This window comes from Notechis scutatus, chromosome 1, assembly GCF_049901735.1.
Source record: "Notechis scutatus isolate UNSWTSFEM ecotype Mainland chromosome 1, rNotScu1.2, whole genome shotgun sequence".
NCBI classification, from domain to species: Eukaryota; Metazoa; Chordata; class Lepidosauria; order Squamata; family Elapidae; genus Notechis; species Notechis scutatus.
This window is the reverse complement of record NC_142009.1, coordinates 162,212,107-162,228,572: the sequence shown is the minus strand read 5'-3', so window position 1 is coordinate 162,228,572 and position 16,466 is coordinate 162,212,107. Positions and strand designations below refer to the sequence as shown.

The 16,466-nt window shown below is 36.1% G+C and overlaps 1 protein-coding gene across 1 annotated transcript in view; it reads right to left on the bottom strand.

The window, feature by feature from the left end:
- Nucleotides 1–16,466, bottom strand: part of COL6A3 (collagen type VI alpha 3 chain) — a 112,145-nt gene that overhangs the window by 20,655 nt on the left and 75,024 nt on the right. Inside the window, exons 29-39 of the mRNA XM_087949339.1 lie at nt 15,731–15,766; nt 15,575–15,637; nt 13,131–13,193; nt 11,740–11,772; nt 11,614–11,650; nt 11,496–11,507; nt 10,819–11,312; nt 8,771–8,867; nt 7,117–7,812; nt 5,609–5,702; nt 266–318 (exon numbers count right to left, since the gene is read on the bottom strand). Of these exons, the coding sequence (XP_087805465.1) occupies nt 266–318; nt 5,609–5,702; nt 7,117–7,812; nt 8,771–8,867; nt 10,819–11,312; nt 11,496–11,507; nt 11,614–11,650; nt 11,740–11,772; nt 13,131–13,193; nt 15,575–15,637; nt 15,731–15,766 (1,678 nt within the window). The remainder of the gene's footprint in view (nt 1–265; nt 319–5,608; nt 5,703–7,116; nt 7,813–8,770; nt 8,868–10,818; nt 11,313–11,495; nt 11,508–11,613; nt 11,651–11,739; nt 11,773–13,130; nt 13,194–15,574; nt 15,638–15,730; nt 15,767–16,466) is intronic.

Below are 16,466 nucleotides of genomic sequence, written 5' to 3'. Positions count from 1 at the left end.
TCACTGAAAAGAGTTGCTGAGGAAACCTCAACTTTTTCCACTTCCAGCTGTTTTCCTCTGTAAAAAAATATTATCCATTCCCGCTGCTTGTGGCTTTTTCAATTATTATTTTTAAATATAATCTGCAGGGCTTCTTTTCATACATCTCTCTTTTACTGAAGCAAAGATATGGTATTTGAAGTTAAACCCAGTAATCTTTTGTAAACAAAACAGCAAATAGCAAATTATTGTAAAGTAAAATATTTAGGCAGGAAAATGTACCTACCTTCCAATTTTTCTGTTACAACAGGTGTGACAGTAACATTATTTGGAATATTTCTGATTGAAGAAACAGAAACAGTTATGCACACTGTAAATAATCAAGTCTTTGTTTCAAAATCTGCATCAGCACTCTTTTGCACTTGTTTGGTAGAGATATTTAGGATAGCCGCTTTTTAAAAAAAATCTAATGTTCCTTTTCGAACAAAAATATTTTACAGTTTTTAGCAAATTTATTGCACCACTTTATCCGAAATTTAGTAATTTTATTAAGATGCCCCTAGTATTAATACCTATTCTTGAAAAGTAAATTTGGTCAGAAAAGTATATGGGATTTTCTAGATGGGGACATTTCCTAGTATAGGTATATATGAGTATTTTCTAATATATGAATACATCTTCAAATCTGAAAGAACAAGTGATCATCTTAAAGATACTGTACTTCCAACAGTTGGTGAAGTGATTGTTCTGATTAAAAGCTATCTGTGATAGCTTCCCAAACAGACCCGTGGAAGTGTCTCCTGTTGATTCAATTGACCACCAGAGGAGAAATTCTAAAGCTGAAGTAATCAAGACTACCAAATAAGCTTTTTCCTGTTGATGAATAAGCAGGGATCTCCAACCTTAGGCACTTTAAGACTTGTGGACTTCAGCTCCCATTCTGGAAGTTGAAGTCCACAAGTCTTAAAGTGCCCAAGGTTAGAGACCCTTGAGTTAAAGAGTTCTCCAGTCAGGGAGAGGGCGGAGCTGGCGTCGCGATGATATGGCATGCGATCTTGGAGATCTGAGATTGCAGCCGATATCTTTGCTCCTGGACGGTCCAACTGGATCCAAACCGTCCCGAAGAGCCGGTGGATGTAAAGAGTGCATCCTGTCGATCCCAGGAATATCGCAAAGTCCCTGGTAGATCCAGGAGAAGCTCTTTTTGCCAGCGGCAGAATTTTACAAAACATTACAAGAATCATTGAATTTTCCACTGCTAGAAGTTATGAATGAAGTTATGTTAAAGAAGAGGACACCTAAATCATGGTCAGAAGCTTATATCACACTTGTTCCAAAAGAGGAGACTGATCCATTACAAATCAAGAATTATAGACCTATCTCCCTACTAAATGCAGATTATAAAAACTTTTCTTCAATATTGGCAGAAAGACTTCAAAAATATTTAAATAATTTTATCCATCCTGACCAAAATGGATTTCTGCCAAAGAGACAAATCAAAGACAATATGAGAGTAATCTTGGACACTTTGGAATACTACGAGGCACATCCTGAAAAACAAATGGCTTTGATATTTCTAGATGCACAGAAGGCATTTGATAATGTGAATTAGTGATTCATGTTATTACTGTTGGAACAGATAGGCTTTGCTAGAAAATTTATTCAAGCAATAGAAGCTATATATCATAAGCAGACGGCAAAGGTTATGATAGAGGGAGAACTGACAGAATCTAACGATATAAGAAAAGGAACAAGACAAGGGTGCCCACTATCACCTTTGTTGTTTGTGTTAACTTTGGAAGTGCTAAACAGAAATATTAGAGATGAAAAGAATATAAAAGGGATGAAAATTAAAAAGGAAAAATTTAAGTTGCAAGCATTTGCAGATGATCTGGTTTTTATCTTAGAAGACCCACTAGAAACAGCACCAAAATTGATAGAAAAGATAGAGACATGTGGAAAGGTGGCTGGTTTGAAAATAAATAAAGATAAGACAAAGATCTTGACAAAGAATATGCTATCAAGACAAAAGGAAGAATTGGCAGACCTATTGAAAATTCAGGTCACGAATAAGATCAAGTACTTGGGGATATACTTGACAGCAAGATGCAGTACACTAAAAGAGAATAATTATATCAATCTTAAACAGCAGATAGCGCTAGATTTGGCGAAATGGGAAAATTTACCACTGTCATTAATAGGGAGAATATCAACAATCAAGATGAATATTACCCAGAATTTGTTTCAAACAATTCCAATTAGGCTTGGAAAAGACTACTTTGAAGATTTAAATAAAATTGTGTTGAAATATATACGGCAAGGTAAGAAAGCGAGAATAAAGTTAAAACTTTTGCAAGATGCTAGAATAAGAGGAGGATTTGGTTTGCCTAATTGGGAGTTGTATTACCAAGCTACAAATTTGATGTGGGTTAAGGAATGGATAACATTAAGAAATACTAGATTGTTGACATTAGAAGGACATGACCTGTTGTAGGGGTGGCATGCTTTTTATGGTATAAAGGAACTAAAACACAGGGGTACTTTTAGAAGACATTATATACGGGAGTCTCTGTGGTTAAATTGGGAGAAGATTAAAAGACAATGTTATTTGAAAATTCCAGTTTGGCTATTGACTATTGAAGCATTTTCTTATCCTATAATATATAAAAAGGAACAAACAGTTAGATATGGTGAAATATTGAATGAAAAGGGTGAACTTAAATCTATACAAAAACTAGAGGAACAAGGTATAAAGATGAATTGGTTTTCATATGCAAATACATTCAAGGTATGATAAAGATTCTAAAACAGAAGGTTTCTATGATAAATTGACTGAGTTAGATAAGATTTTGACAGGTACTGATGAAAAGGTGATTAAAAAATTGTATGGATATTTATTAGAAATTAAACTAGAAGAAGAACAAGTTAAAGAAACTATGATTGCTTGGGGAAAGAATTTTGGATATGGGATCGATCTAGAGAAATGGCAAAAATTGTGGTCTCAAAATTATAAAATGACAATGTCAACAGGATATAAAGAAAATTTGTATAAGATGTTTTACAGGTGGCACTTTCCCCCAACAAGAATAGCAAGAATGTTCAAGAATAAATCCGAAAAATGTTGGAAATGTCATCAGACATCTGGCTCATATTACCATATGTGGTGGACTTGTGTGGATGCTAAAAATATTGGACTAAAATCCACATGTGGTTGGAAAAAATGACAAAAAAGCATATAGATTTGAAACCAGAAATATTTTTATTGGGAATTTTACCTGAAATATATAGTAAAGACTTGAAATACCTGATTGTAAATGTATTAACAGCGGCTAGGATTGTATTAGCTAAAAACTGGAAAAATGAGAAAATACCATCACAGGAGGAAATCATTAGGAAAATATTGGAATGTGCCGAAATGAGTAGATTGACATTTGAAATTAGAGAACAAGATGATAAACAATTTTATAAAATTTGGGATCTATTCTATCAATGGTTAGACAATAAAATATAGTAATGAAATATGTAGACTTTTAGAAAATAATAAATATATAAAGATGTATTCTTTTCTTATTATATCTACAAAATGATTCTAGGATAGATCTGGGATGATAATCTGAATTGTCATAAAACAAATTAAGTAAAATATGATCATTTTGGAAAATATGAATGAATAAAAGTATAGTCAAATGATTGATTAATAATGATATTAATGTATTTAATATATTGATTGAAAATACGAGATTATATACAATGTAATTATAATTGAAGACTATGAAATGGAAGCACAAAACGATTTGTAAACAAACCGGCACACTGTATGTACATATATGGAAGATGATTTGATATTTTTATGTTTTGTTTGTTTATGTTTGTTTTAAAAACCAATAAAAATTAAAAAAAAAAAAAGAGTTCTCCAGTCATCCTGCCAAACTATCTTGCTGCTCCACCTCATGTCCCTTTATTCCAGTGGTGGGATTCAAATAATTTAACAACCGATTCTCTGCCCTGATGATTTCTTCCAACAACCAGTTCACCAAACTGCTCAGAAAGTTAACAACCGGTTCTCCCGAAGTGGTGCGAACTGGCTGAATCCCACCACTATTAGTCTATTCTGACCCAATGCTAAATGGGACTGTCCTCATCATGCCTGTGCAGTGTGCAAGGGACAAAACATCTGCTTGACTCTTGGGAATGTGCTGCTCTCCCTTTTCAGCAAATCATCAGCCACACAAGTAAAATATCCACAATTCAAGCACAGCATCAGGGATGGGGAGAGCCAGATTCCAGGACTCTATCCAACCATTCCTTCCTATGACCCATTCTGCCATATCCAAGCTGAATACTTGAGTGGGGAGGGGTGGGGGGTGTTAGGAAAAAAAAAGATCAGCATCACAAAGGTTGCCAATTTCACAAGCATTGGTTATGTTTAGGAATTTACTGTCCTTCTTTTTTCTTTCTTTACATAGACAAGAGACAGGGAGAAAGGCAAGCCTACATCAGCTTATAAGGAAGAATAAGAACTCTCATGTATTATTAGTCACCAGATTTAGTCTTCGATAGAGTGCTTATAGAACATAGTAGCTTTTATAGAACTTGCAGCCATCACTGAATGCTATTGGCTTGAAAAGAAAAACAATGCTTTAAACCCAGGACATCTAAATACTGTACAATTAAAGATAACTTAAAGACAACTGTTTGAAGACAAAGGTCTTTAAACTTGGCAAGTTTAAGACTTGTGGACTTCAACTCCCAGAATTCCTGAGCTAACATGACTAGAGGAGGAATTCTGGGAGTTGTAGTCCACAAGTCTTAAAGCTGTCAAGTTGGAAGACCCCTGCCTTAAGAGTTGGCGATGAGACAAGGACAGGGTCAAATGGGGATACTGCTTTCTACACATATAAGAAACAAGTTTATATTGCTCTAAACCCATATTTATTGCCCCTTCAATCCCCAGATATTATTATTATTATTATTATTATTATTATTATTATTATTATTATTATTATTATTATATTATTATTATTAGTCTGGATAGTCAATGTGGCAGTACCGGAAGACAACAGAATAGAAGAGAAAGAATTGGAGAAAATAACAAAATACAAAGACCTACAAATAGAAATAGAACAACTATGGCAAAGGCAAGCAAGGGTAGTACCAATAGTAATACGTGCCTTGGGTGCAGTCCCAAAACAACTGGAGCACCACTTGAACACCATAGGCATTGACAAATTTGCCATTAGTCAATTGCAGAAGGCAGCTTTACTTGAAACAGCTTCCATCCTGCGGTGATATGTGTAACAACATTAAGTATCCAGATTTGCCTATCCCAGGTCCTTGGTAAGGACTTGATAGGTAGACAAAAATGCCAAACCCAGTCTGAACATCTGGCTGACTGTGCGATGAATAATAATAATTTAATACTTTATTAAATTTGTATGCCACAATTCACAATGACTGGGTGGCTCACAACAATCAAGCAAATAAACTACAACACAATCAATACAATTGAAAAATAGAGATAACATGACAAGCATAATGAAGAGAGGGGTCTCATTCTCTCATAGATAACTTGGTATCTGGAGGAAAAATTACTTTCTGACAATGAAGATAAATTATGATAAAGACTTACAGTTGTTTTTGGCCAAATTTTTTGATTGGCTGGTCACCCTGGAACAAATCACATTTTTTCCTGATATCTGGAGATAAGTAAAAGGTATTTTCACCTAAAATATAAGGGAGAATTTTTGCATAAATATTTTCTCATTTTCCAAACGTATTATGGGAATTGAAACCATGTCTTTATTTAAACATTCTTACACTTATTTAGAATTAGCAATATTCTGTCAGTCATAAGCAATCAGACCCACATGTGTAGAGTTCAAGCTTGCTGCTTTATTATATTCTGCCCATTATACAGGAATTTCTCATCCTCAGCCTGGTAACAAATAGATAACAGCTCTGTGTAGCTTAAGGGGCTGGGATGGGGGTGTTAATTCTAGATCCGTTGCAGCCACATAAGAATTCAGCAGCCCCCTCCCCGCTGCCCCCCCCCCCCCGCCCCAGGTTGCCTGGCTGGGTGTATCCCAATGTCTTCTCTTTTATTAATATAGAGATATATAGCAGTAGCTTACATGAGCTCTCTTTTGGTATCAATCTATCAAGAACTAAAGTGCTGCTTTTTGTTCTGCTGTTTCAAATTATATGTCTGGATAGACAGCTGCATGGTCATTTTCTTACTATTTTTAAATGCTACTTGTTAATAATTTTTAAAGCAAAAAAGAAAACAGAGATAGAAATTGAGGAAGCATAGGCCTTTTCTTTAGGTAGAATTAAAGGCTTTGCTATTTGTTTAAATAGGAAACAGGATACTTTAAAGATACACTGATGCATTTTTTTTCCAAATTTAATATCTATAACAGAGAAACTAGGAATTAAGAGATATCTAAGATGCATGCAAGTTGTGTTTACTCAGAATGATTAATGATTCCAAGTTTGACAATAATTATTTTAATCAGTACAAAATCTAGGAATCCTTTCAGAGAAATCTGTCTGATCCTGCAATTCTAGGATCAAAGCATCCAATTTGGCTGACAAACGTTTTATTTAAATATCCATGTAATCCTCTTAATCCAAGCCAAACTTCTCATTTCAGGCTCTGCTGTTTTGCTTGGGGCTCACAAAGGAACACACAGCTATGGGGCTGCTTAGTGCCCTGAAGGCCCTCCCCCCATCTTTTAATTTATTTTTAACATTGAACGTTAACTATCTTTGCCTCTTTTTAAATTTTATATATAATTTTTATGGTTTAATATTTTGTATTCCACCCAGACTCCTTCTGTGGAGGAAGTGGGTAATTTCTAAGTTGGATGGATGGGTGGGTGGAAGGATGGATGGATGGATGGATGGGTGGATGGGTGGACGGACGGATGGACAGACAGACAGACAGACAGACAGACAGACAGACAGACAGACAGACACTGATTGAAGTACTCAGTCAAGCATATGGTTTTAGGTTTATTTTGCAACCTTGTTCTTTGCTGTAGACTCTTGCATCCTAAACTATAAAATGATAAAAGGAAGTTTCCCTTCCCAGGTTCAAATTTTCCTTAATCACTGACAGGTTAAGCATCTACTTACTATTGATGAAGGATGGTAAGAGGTTTCCAAAACGTAGCAATGGCTCTTCATGAAGTTCTGACGCCATATCAGCATATTTGAAGAAGACATCATTAGGCTCACTTGCCAAGCTGTAGATACTTGGAATATTAATATTCCTACCAATGCCAATAATGACAACAAAATATCCCTTACATTTAGCTTCTACAATAACATTCTGAAGGTGTTCAAGTTCTTCCTTTTCAATGCCTCCTGTCATCATCAAAACAATGACTTTGTGATCTCTGGGATTTGGTGCACTCTCAAAAATATGCCTCATTGTATAGTCTACTGCAGTCGCCACAGCCCGTGTTCCATACAATTGTGACATTTGGTTCTGAATGAAATCTGTTAATTTGTCCCTTGGGCCATAATCTGTGAGTGACAATTCAACTTTGACAGGAGATATGCTTGAGTTTGATTGAAATTCAAAAGGAGCATGTTGGATAATGGCAACCCTAGCATGATGTTGTGATACCTTGGGATCAGAACTAATTTCCAGTTGGTTTACAATATATGAAATGTAGCTCTTAATTTCTTTGAACTGCATTTGAGTGGTACTCTCAGAGCTATCCAGGATGAATGCTATATCAATGTCAACATCTGTAGGAACTGCCCGTCTGTCTCTTCCAAAGCCAGCCCTCTGGATACCACAGCTGGGATCAGGATCACATACATCTAGATTAATAAATATATAATTGTTACATAATTAATATTTGCAGTGCCCCTTTTTTGTCTTTCAATTGGACATAAACAGCAAGATATACAAATCTTCATTTGTGCCAAAAACCAAAGCATCTAGTACCTTCCAATTATGCATTTAAAAATGTTTTAGATATTTAGGGATTTGTTTAGAGTGAGTCTAGAAATCCTTGATTGGCCCATAATAGCAATAGCAGTAGCACTTATATACCGCTTCACGGTGCTTTACAGCCCTCTCTAGAGTCAGCCTATTGCCCCTAACAATCTGGGTTCTCATTTTACCCACCTTGGAAGGATGGAAGGCTAAGTCAACCTTGAGCCTGGTGGGATTCGATCTGCCAAACTGCTGGTAGCCGGTGATCAGCAGAAGTAGCCTGCAGTACTGCATTCTAACCACTGCGCCACCACAGCTCTTTTCCACCATAAAATTTTCCATTACAATGGGGACCAATTGAATGACTGCCTTATGAGCAGATTGTAGTATTGCTTTAACGAGGCTAACTGTAGGTTTAAATTTCATCACTACCAAAGCAACACCAATAGGGAATAATCATGAGAACGGAAATGTAAAAACAAAATGTCCCTTATATAGCACTATTAGAAACAGAAGAAGCCTTAGTAACAGTCAAAAAACAAATACAATTGTTCACAAGTTTCTTAAAGCCTGCTTGGACTGAACAGCTGGTTCCAGAAAGGTTTATGACCATGACATCATAAGGCATTCTGATCAAGTCCAAAGTTGAAAAGAAGGCAGGTCCATCCATGGTCCTACAACACAGCCCTTCCATGACAGAGCTTAAAACCAACAAAAAACCCACTCAAATTTCCTGGTTCCCTCCAATTTTGTCAAAAATCTTCAAGCAGACTGGTTACAAATTGATTTTGTCATAGTACACAAATATTTCAAGCAAAAAAAAAAAGTCGCATATTTTACCTAGACAAATATGGCATGTGAACACTTTTCTAAGAGTTGCGGCCAATTGAGCAGCGCCACCAGTAAATGCAAAAGCTTGTCCACCGGTGTTATTTATCTAAAAACAAGAAGAGAAGCATGTAGTGAATGGAATTCTGAAAAGAGTTTGTTAAATTGTCCAGGGTCTCTAAAATGTAGCAAGAAAGGGACTAGCTTTTCTTAATTCCACTTGAACATAGATACAGCTCTCAGTACATTTCTGTAAATTGTTCTATATATTTACCTTTTAGATTCAAAGCCTACTTTTCTGCATCATTGAGAGAAAGATTCAACATGAATGTGCATTTGTCATAAGGTCCAATTCAGACTTGATGCAACAAACAGGTTGTCCATTCTTTATCTCCTACTTTACCCCCAGAACACCTGAGGATAGGACTCACAACATGTGGACCAGGACTTGAATATGAACTATCACAACTTCTTGGCTTATCCACCACCCATATTAACTTACTCACAAGAAATGTGATGTGAAAAACTAACAATATATACTTAGCCACAAAACTCATGAAGTGGCTTTGAATTAAGTCCAAACCCAACTAGTTTCTAAAACTATTGTGATGATAAAATGGAGAAGGAATTATGTATTGTTATCTTGAGCCCTAGTAGAAGTCACAGAAGAGAATATGAGGGAGGGGGGAGAGATGCCAGCAACGACATCTTAAAAACTGGATCATGCACAAAATCCAATTAATGTGACTGCACTATGAAATGAACAACCTGTGTAGGACAATTTTAACTAGGACACCATGCATCTCTGAAAAAGAGTGCTTAACTTGATGCTATTCAAATTAGGAAGCTATTTCAGCAAATTACTGTCCTATGTAGGTTTCCCATCATTGTCTGAGAATTTTTCTTTTAATCCTTCTAAGGATAGTTTCAAAAATAAAGGTTGCCACACAGTGGCAAAGAAGTTTTTGTATGTTTTAATTAATCTGAGTGCAAGGCCATCGTTTTCAAAACAATGACATAATAATTGCCATCTCCTTAGTCTCTTCTTTCATCCACAGTATATACTGATCTGACAGCTTCAACTGGTAAAGAAGCAGCCATACACTATTAATGGACTTTATGGCTTATATCCAAAGAACTGTTTATATGATCAGAAGCCAGATGCTCCTGCTTGGATACACAGTCATTTCTGCCAACTTCCCCATCCTCAGGGTATTCCCCACCACCACATGATATGCTTTTTCTTAATCTTTAGGACTGGTTTTTTTTAAAATTACTAACAGATACAGGAGGAAGAAATTAAGTCTCACTGGATACATAGAATATCAAATATACAGTAGATCTCTAGAGTCAAATTATTATTTTGAACTTAGGAAACAAACAAACAAAAACAGAAAGCTGCTACAGTAATTGGCAGCCCTTTACTCTTTTCTGAAGACAGTCACAATCTCCTGTTGTGGATGGTCTTATGGGCATCCATAGCATATGATTTTTAAAAAATGAAGATGATGGTCACATCAGTGCAGAGCTTCAATTGCACAATTGTGGCTGCCATCTTGATTATTTTATTTTACCTTGCTCAGACAACACCTTTGAGGGAAGTTTTGTAAGCATTTCTTGGGCAAAAAGAACTATATGCAAAAGCATCTACATTATCTGCAGCTATTGCTGATAAACCACAACACTTTCAGGCTGACAGGTGTAAGTTTGATTCATTCATATATGAACTCCCTATGCAGCAGCATCTTTTCCCAGGATTAAATGGTTGTTGCTCATAGCTGTAGCATAATTTGGGGAAAAGATGCATTTAGTTTAGGGAGTGGCCACAAGTGCTCTACACATGGCTACAAATACTCTGAAGCAACCTTTTCCTTTTCAAATCCAAAATATTGTATGCTCAGTGATCCAGGGACAGTAATCAATATAAAAAAATAACAAAATTAAGCCATTTTGTTGAGTGCTCCTGAAAGACAGAAGTGAATTCCTGAGTCCTATAATTGATTGATTGATTGAATCCTGGAAAGATTGTGCAGGGGGAAGAAAACCAAAAGGAAGCAGACCTGTAATGCGTTGGTAAGGACCCTGTCCTCTCTGTTTGTAAGGAATACAGGTACAACTCCAGCATTGTAGAGTCTTAGTACTGCTTCATTCAACGCTGGAGATGCTCTTGTTGGCCCATTGGTGAAGAACACAGCAACTTTCCTCATAAGGAAGCCGCTACGTGCACGCTTGAAAGTATTCCTGGCCACAAATGCCATGGCTGTTTCTAAGCTACGTTGTTTGGAGGTCTGAACAAATTGGAGGTCCTCGATTTGTTTTATCAAATCCTTCTTCTTTCTGCTGTCAGCAAAACGTATCTCAGTGGTAACTTCATTGTTGTATGTAACCAGTGCTACCCGGGCACCTCTGGGGCAGTTGCTTTCTGTAATTGTGATATTGTTAACAATTGACATTACTGTGTCCTTCATTCTATTGAAAGTGTCTGCATTTCCACCAGCGGCAGTATCAAGAGCAAAGGCCAATTCAGTTGGATAAACAGGACATTCTTTTGGACCTGCAGAAACCAGGGACATTAAAAAATAAATATTATGAGAAAAAAGGTATTAGTTCTACACCCCACCCCCAAAGGAAGGGGCAGAGTTTACCAGTGAATAATTCAATGCTTGTCTTTCAAAGAAGTTGTGTATGTCGTTTTTTCATCTGATTGCAGATATTGAGTAATTTAAAAGGAACTTACCATAACAGCAGGCTGTGAATAATAATAAGAGAGAAAGAAGGAAAAGAAAGAAATTACTTTATAATCTATACCAAAAAGCCTACTACATCAAGACCAGGGGAAAAAGAAATAGACTTACGGCATTTATCTTTGATGTTGCGTATCAGCGTGCAGTGCTTTAAAGTAAAGAGAGAGACAGTGAAAAAAGTTTTCCAACATGAAGAAATACAAAAGATCTGGTACCACAAACTAATGGTTGACTTACATCTCTAGACTCTCCTTTGTTACCCATAAGTCCCTGAAAGAAAAGATTTAAAAAATGTAGATATAATTTACTGTGAATAGACTTAACTGTGCTTGTTTAAAATTGACTTGACAAGGTCAGACACTTAATTAATCATATGGGAGAACAAAGTCCAGAGACTGGGGGAGAAAGTCTTATCCACGAGTTGCCAAGAGCACAAAAAATCAGAGAGGCTGATTCTGTGCAGGCTGACCCAGAAGGAAGCCACTCATGGAACAAGTAGAGCGTTTTTCCAAAATAATACTGTACATCAAGTTTCAACCAGTTTCACTGTCACATCTCCTTAATGGAAATGGAACACAAACTGAAAGGCTCTCCTGCATGTTTTTTTAAAGGATGCCTCCTCTTTCATTTTACAGATTGGGATATCTTGCAATGTCTAATGCATATAATGAATTCAGATAGAAACACAGAAACATGGAAAACTGATGGCAGAAAAAAATCTTAGGTGCACTATTGCTATCTGTTCCTTATCTGTATGCATAAAAATCCTGCTGGTTTACTACATTAGATTTCTACGTTTAATGTACATTAAATATATAGATCAGTGTTGGTGAACCTTTTTGGCACCGAGTGCCGAAATGGGACCACATGTGGGGGGAGTGCTGGAAACCAGAAGAGTAGCTCCCTGGTGTGTATGCATGCGCCGGGAAGCTGAGCTTCCAGTTTCTGACACCACTGGCCACCTGGTCTTCCAGTTTCTGGCACGCATGCGCATGCGAAGACCAGCGGGCTGGTGCATGTGTGTGTGCCAGAACCCGGAAGAGCAATGGCTGGCATGCCCGGAGAGATGGCTCTGTGTGCCACAAAATGAGGGAAATGTAATGCAAAACCTGAAATATTTACGAAGTTTTTATCTCAAAATCCAAAGTGGGAAATTTTGAAACTGAAGGTTCAAACTTTATAACTTCTGAATTTTTACAACTGTACTTTCCTTTATTGTAGCTCAGTAAAACGTAGGTCTTTAGCTATTGTAAGTGTGGTTGAAAAAAAATGCAGGCAGTAAATTGGTATTCTGAACAGGCTTTTGGCAGAATTCCCACATAAGCTAACCATAATCAGTTCAGTAACTGTTATCAGTTCCTACAATTTTACTTAATCTATGTACAATCTAGAATACTTTTAAATGATGCAAGCAAGTCAAGAATGTGTAGAGTAAACATATTAAAGCCACATCTCAATTTTTGTGGTTCATATGAGTTTAATTAAGAGAATGAATTTTAATTTAACTTTACAACTGAAGATAAATATCGAGCATGTGAGCTTGTTTTCAAATTGTATGAAAAGAAAGGGCAAAAGTGTACTAGAAAAGTGTAGTTACTAAAGCAATAACCAGCATAGCAAAAACTTACAGATGGTCCTGGATAGCCACTCTCTCCTTTCTGTCCACTTTGGCCAGGGTCCCCTGAAGGTCCCTAAAAAGGGAAAACTAGGCATTTGATTCAGATCATAAATATTTTTCATATTATTTATCACAACTCTTTCAAGTTAATTAAATGTGTCCTCGTTGTTCAGGTTTCTGTATCTATTCCCTAGTATTACATTGAAGAATCCGTTGCAGTATTCTCCATTGCTCCTACTCCATACATTCTCCACCTTCATCCCATATTCACTAGGCATCTAACATACCCAACAGTTGTCACCATTACTTTAATCTAGAAAGTTTGCTTAAATTAGCAATCATTTATTTTTCACATCTCTTTTATTTATTGTAATTCAGTCTTAGTTGTATGAAAAGGATTTGGGTTATATATCATTATATTTTTTAAAATAATTCTTGAGGGTCAAGTTAAAAGCATATTATAAATAAGAAAAATAATTTATTGAATGATGTAGAGATTAGAAGTGAACCACTAAGATTGTTTTTGGGGGAGGCAGCTACCAAAAAACCCAAAACATAGTTTTCAACTTGTTTTGTAGAGTGAAAAAAAAAACATACAAAAACTGTAAGCCTCCTAAAATTCTAACATAATTTAACTCATCCAATTCAAGAAAATCCTGGTTCACCCATGGGTATTATATTTTTTCCTACATGCACACATGCACCCATACATATACGTAAGTATACCAGTTGTCAGTCTGTCTTTAAAGCCTTTCTCCTATTTAAAAAGTGTGGAGCACTATCCTTGGCTAAAAATGATTGCTATCTCTAATTCAGTAAGTCTAAAAAAACATATGATAAGTATTTGCAGATGGGTATATAAGATTATTCATAGTATTACAATACTCTTCATTTCAACTTATAGCAATGTTTTAGCTTCTTTACACAAGCAAATGAGTATCACTGCGTTTAATTTGACAATGCTTACATAATGTTCACAGTTCTAACATTATTCTATGACCAGAAGGTACTTAACAAACATATTTGGTTCCAATTTTATGAAATGCTACTTTCTTTTTACCTACAGTTGGCTCCTGGCTAATAAGAACATAATTCAAAGTTTCTCTTTGAAACTTTGACTAACTTCACTGATTCATTTTGAATCTCCATGGCTGATAAAGAACATGGTATAGGATCTTACACCTAACTAATACGAATGCCTTAATCAGATTATTGAAGGAAAAAACTAGGATGTGGTCAGAGTCACATGATTTACACATAATGCTAATTAACTGGGGAATTGGCTTAATTTGAAGTAAACAACACCACAATACTTCCTTAGAATTCCAGTATTAAAATGCAAATGAATTAAATTGCAGTAAAATAAATAAATCATTATGAAATTTTGTATATTAAAAACCTGCAACAACAATATATTGAATGAAATTCAATGTAGAGAAAATGTAAAGTCTTACACTTATGCAAGAAAAACCAGTACTACGCATATAGATTGGGAGAAACCAGGCTTAATTAGCAGTAACTGTGAGAGGGTTCTTGGAGTCTTAATAGCCAACCAATTAAATACGAGCCAACAGTCTACAACTGCAGCTATAAAAGGCAATGCAATCCTAAAATGCATTAACAGAGGGATTTAATCAGCATCCCATGAGGTATTAATACCACTCTATAAAGCCTTAGTAAGACCACACCTAGAATACTGCATCCAGTTTTGGTCACCATAGTATAAAAAGTTGTTGAGACTCTAGAAAGAATGCAGAGAAGAGCAACAAAGATGATTAGGGGACTGGAGGATAAAATATTTGAAGAATGCTTGCTGGAATTCCATATCTGAGGGGCTGCTACAGAGAGGAGTGGGTCAACCTATTTTCCAAAACACCTGAAGGCCAGACAAAGAATAATGGATGGAAACTGATCAAGGAGAGATTCAACCTAAAAATAAGGATAATTTTTCTGACAGAACAATCAACCAATGGACCAGATTGCCTTCAGAAGTTGTGGAAGCTTAATCACTAGAATCTTTCAAGAAGACTGTCATCTGTCAGAAATGATATAGAGTCTCCTGCTTGGGCAGGGGGTTGGAATAGATGACCTACAAGATCCCTTCCAACTCTGTTATTCTGTTATACACTAATATATATACTATCTTTAATGAATTACATATCATAGTATGTGTACAGGCAGTGTAAAGCACCTTCTCCAGCCAATTACAAGTGAATGAAATCAATGCCTTCTAGCTCTCCAGGTAGGGGATCTTTCTAATATGTACAATAAAATAGCAATACCAACTCGGCAATGATATTTAAATAAGTACCATGATGCTATCTTTCTTCTAATTAAGTATACCATAGCTCTGCCAGCAAGTGCTACAAAATGACATTTAGAACAAAGAAAATCATTGGGGAGAAAGATGCAGGAAGGGAGTCTTATTGGAGTCAGAGGATGAAATGGCATTACCCGTTCACCGCTGCTTCCTTTGGGGCCAGATTTACCATCATCACCATGATCTCCAGGTACACCCTAATCCAAAATGAGAAGCAGAGCATTTACTCTCTAATAAAGATCACATAGAAGTTAAAGTGCTCTACAAAAACTAAAAAGTGCTTTAAATACCCGTGATCCTGGGTATCCTGGGAAACCGGGTTGTCCCTGTGGAGAAAAGAAATTGAAGTCTTAGAATCAGAGGAGTTTATTTGTTTTATTTATTTATTTTCATCAATTGCTTACAAGTTAATAGGTATAAGTAAAAACATAGTTATGAATACATGGATACACATAAGAAAAATAAAAAGAAACAATAGGACAGGGATGGTAGGCATGTTGGTGCGCTTATGCACGCCCCCTACAGACCTCTTTGGAAAGGGGTGAGATCAAAAGTAGACAGTCTAAGGTTAAAGTTTTGGGGGTTTGGGGAAGAAACCACAGAGTCCTCCCCAATCTCTTTTCTAGAGATTATAAGTATCAACACAGGCACTATTAAGGAGTGTTTGTTATGCTGTAAAACCCAACTGATCAATGTAACACTTGGAAGAGTCACTGAATATAATAATAAAGCCTGCATGGGGATTCTGTGCAGTTAAATTCAGGGAGCTTTCAAAAAGGGAATCACAAATCCCAGCAGTATGTTACATTGACACAAACACAGCGAGCATAACTCAACTCAGACTACAGTCCTTGTAATAAAGTTTAATCCTTTCCACAAGCTAATTGTTCCAAATACTTAAAACTTTCTTATATGAGTGTGATAAAAAAACTACCTTTACTGGCATCAATAAAAAATCAAACATACAATTTAATTGTGCAAATCAGGAAGGCTCTGTGGAGAAGAAATCTTTGCTTATAAAGAGTT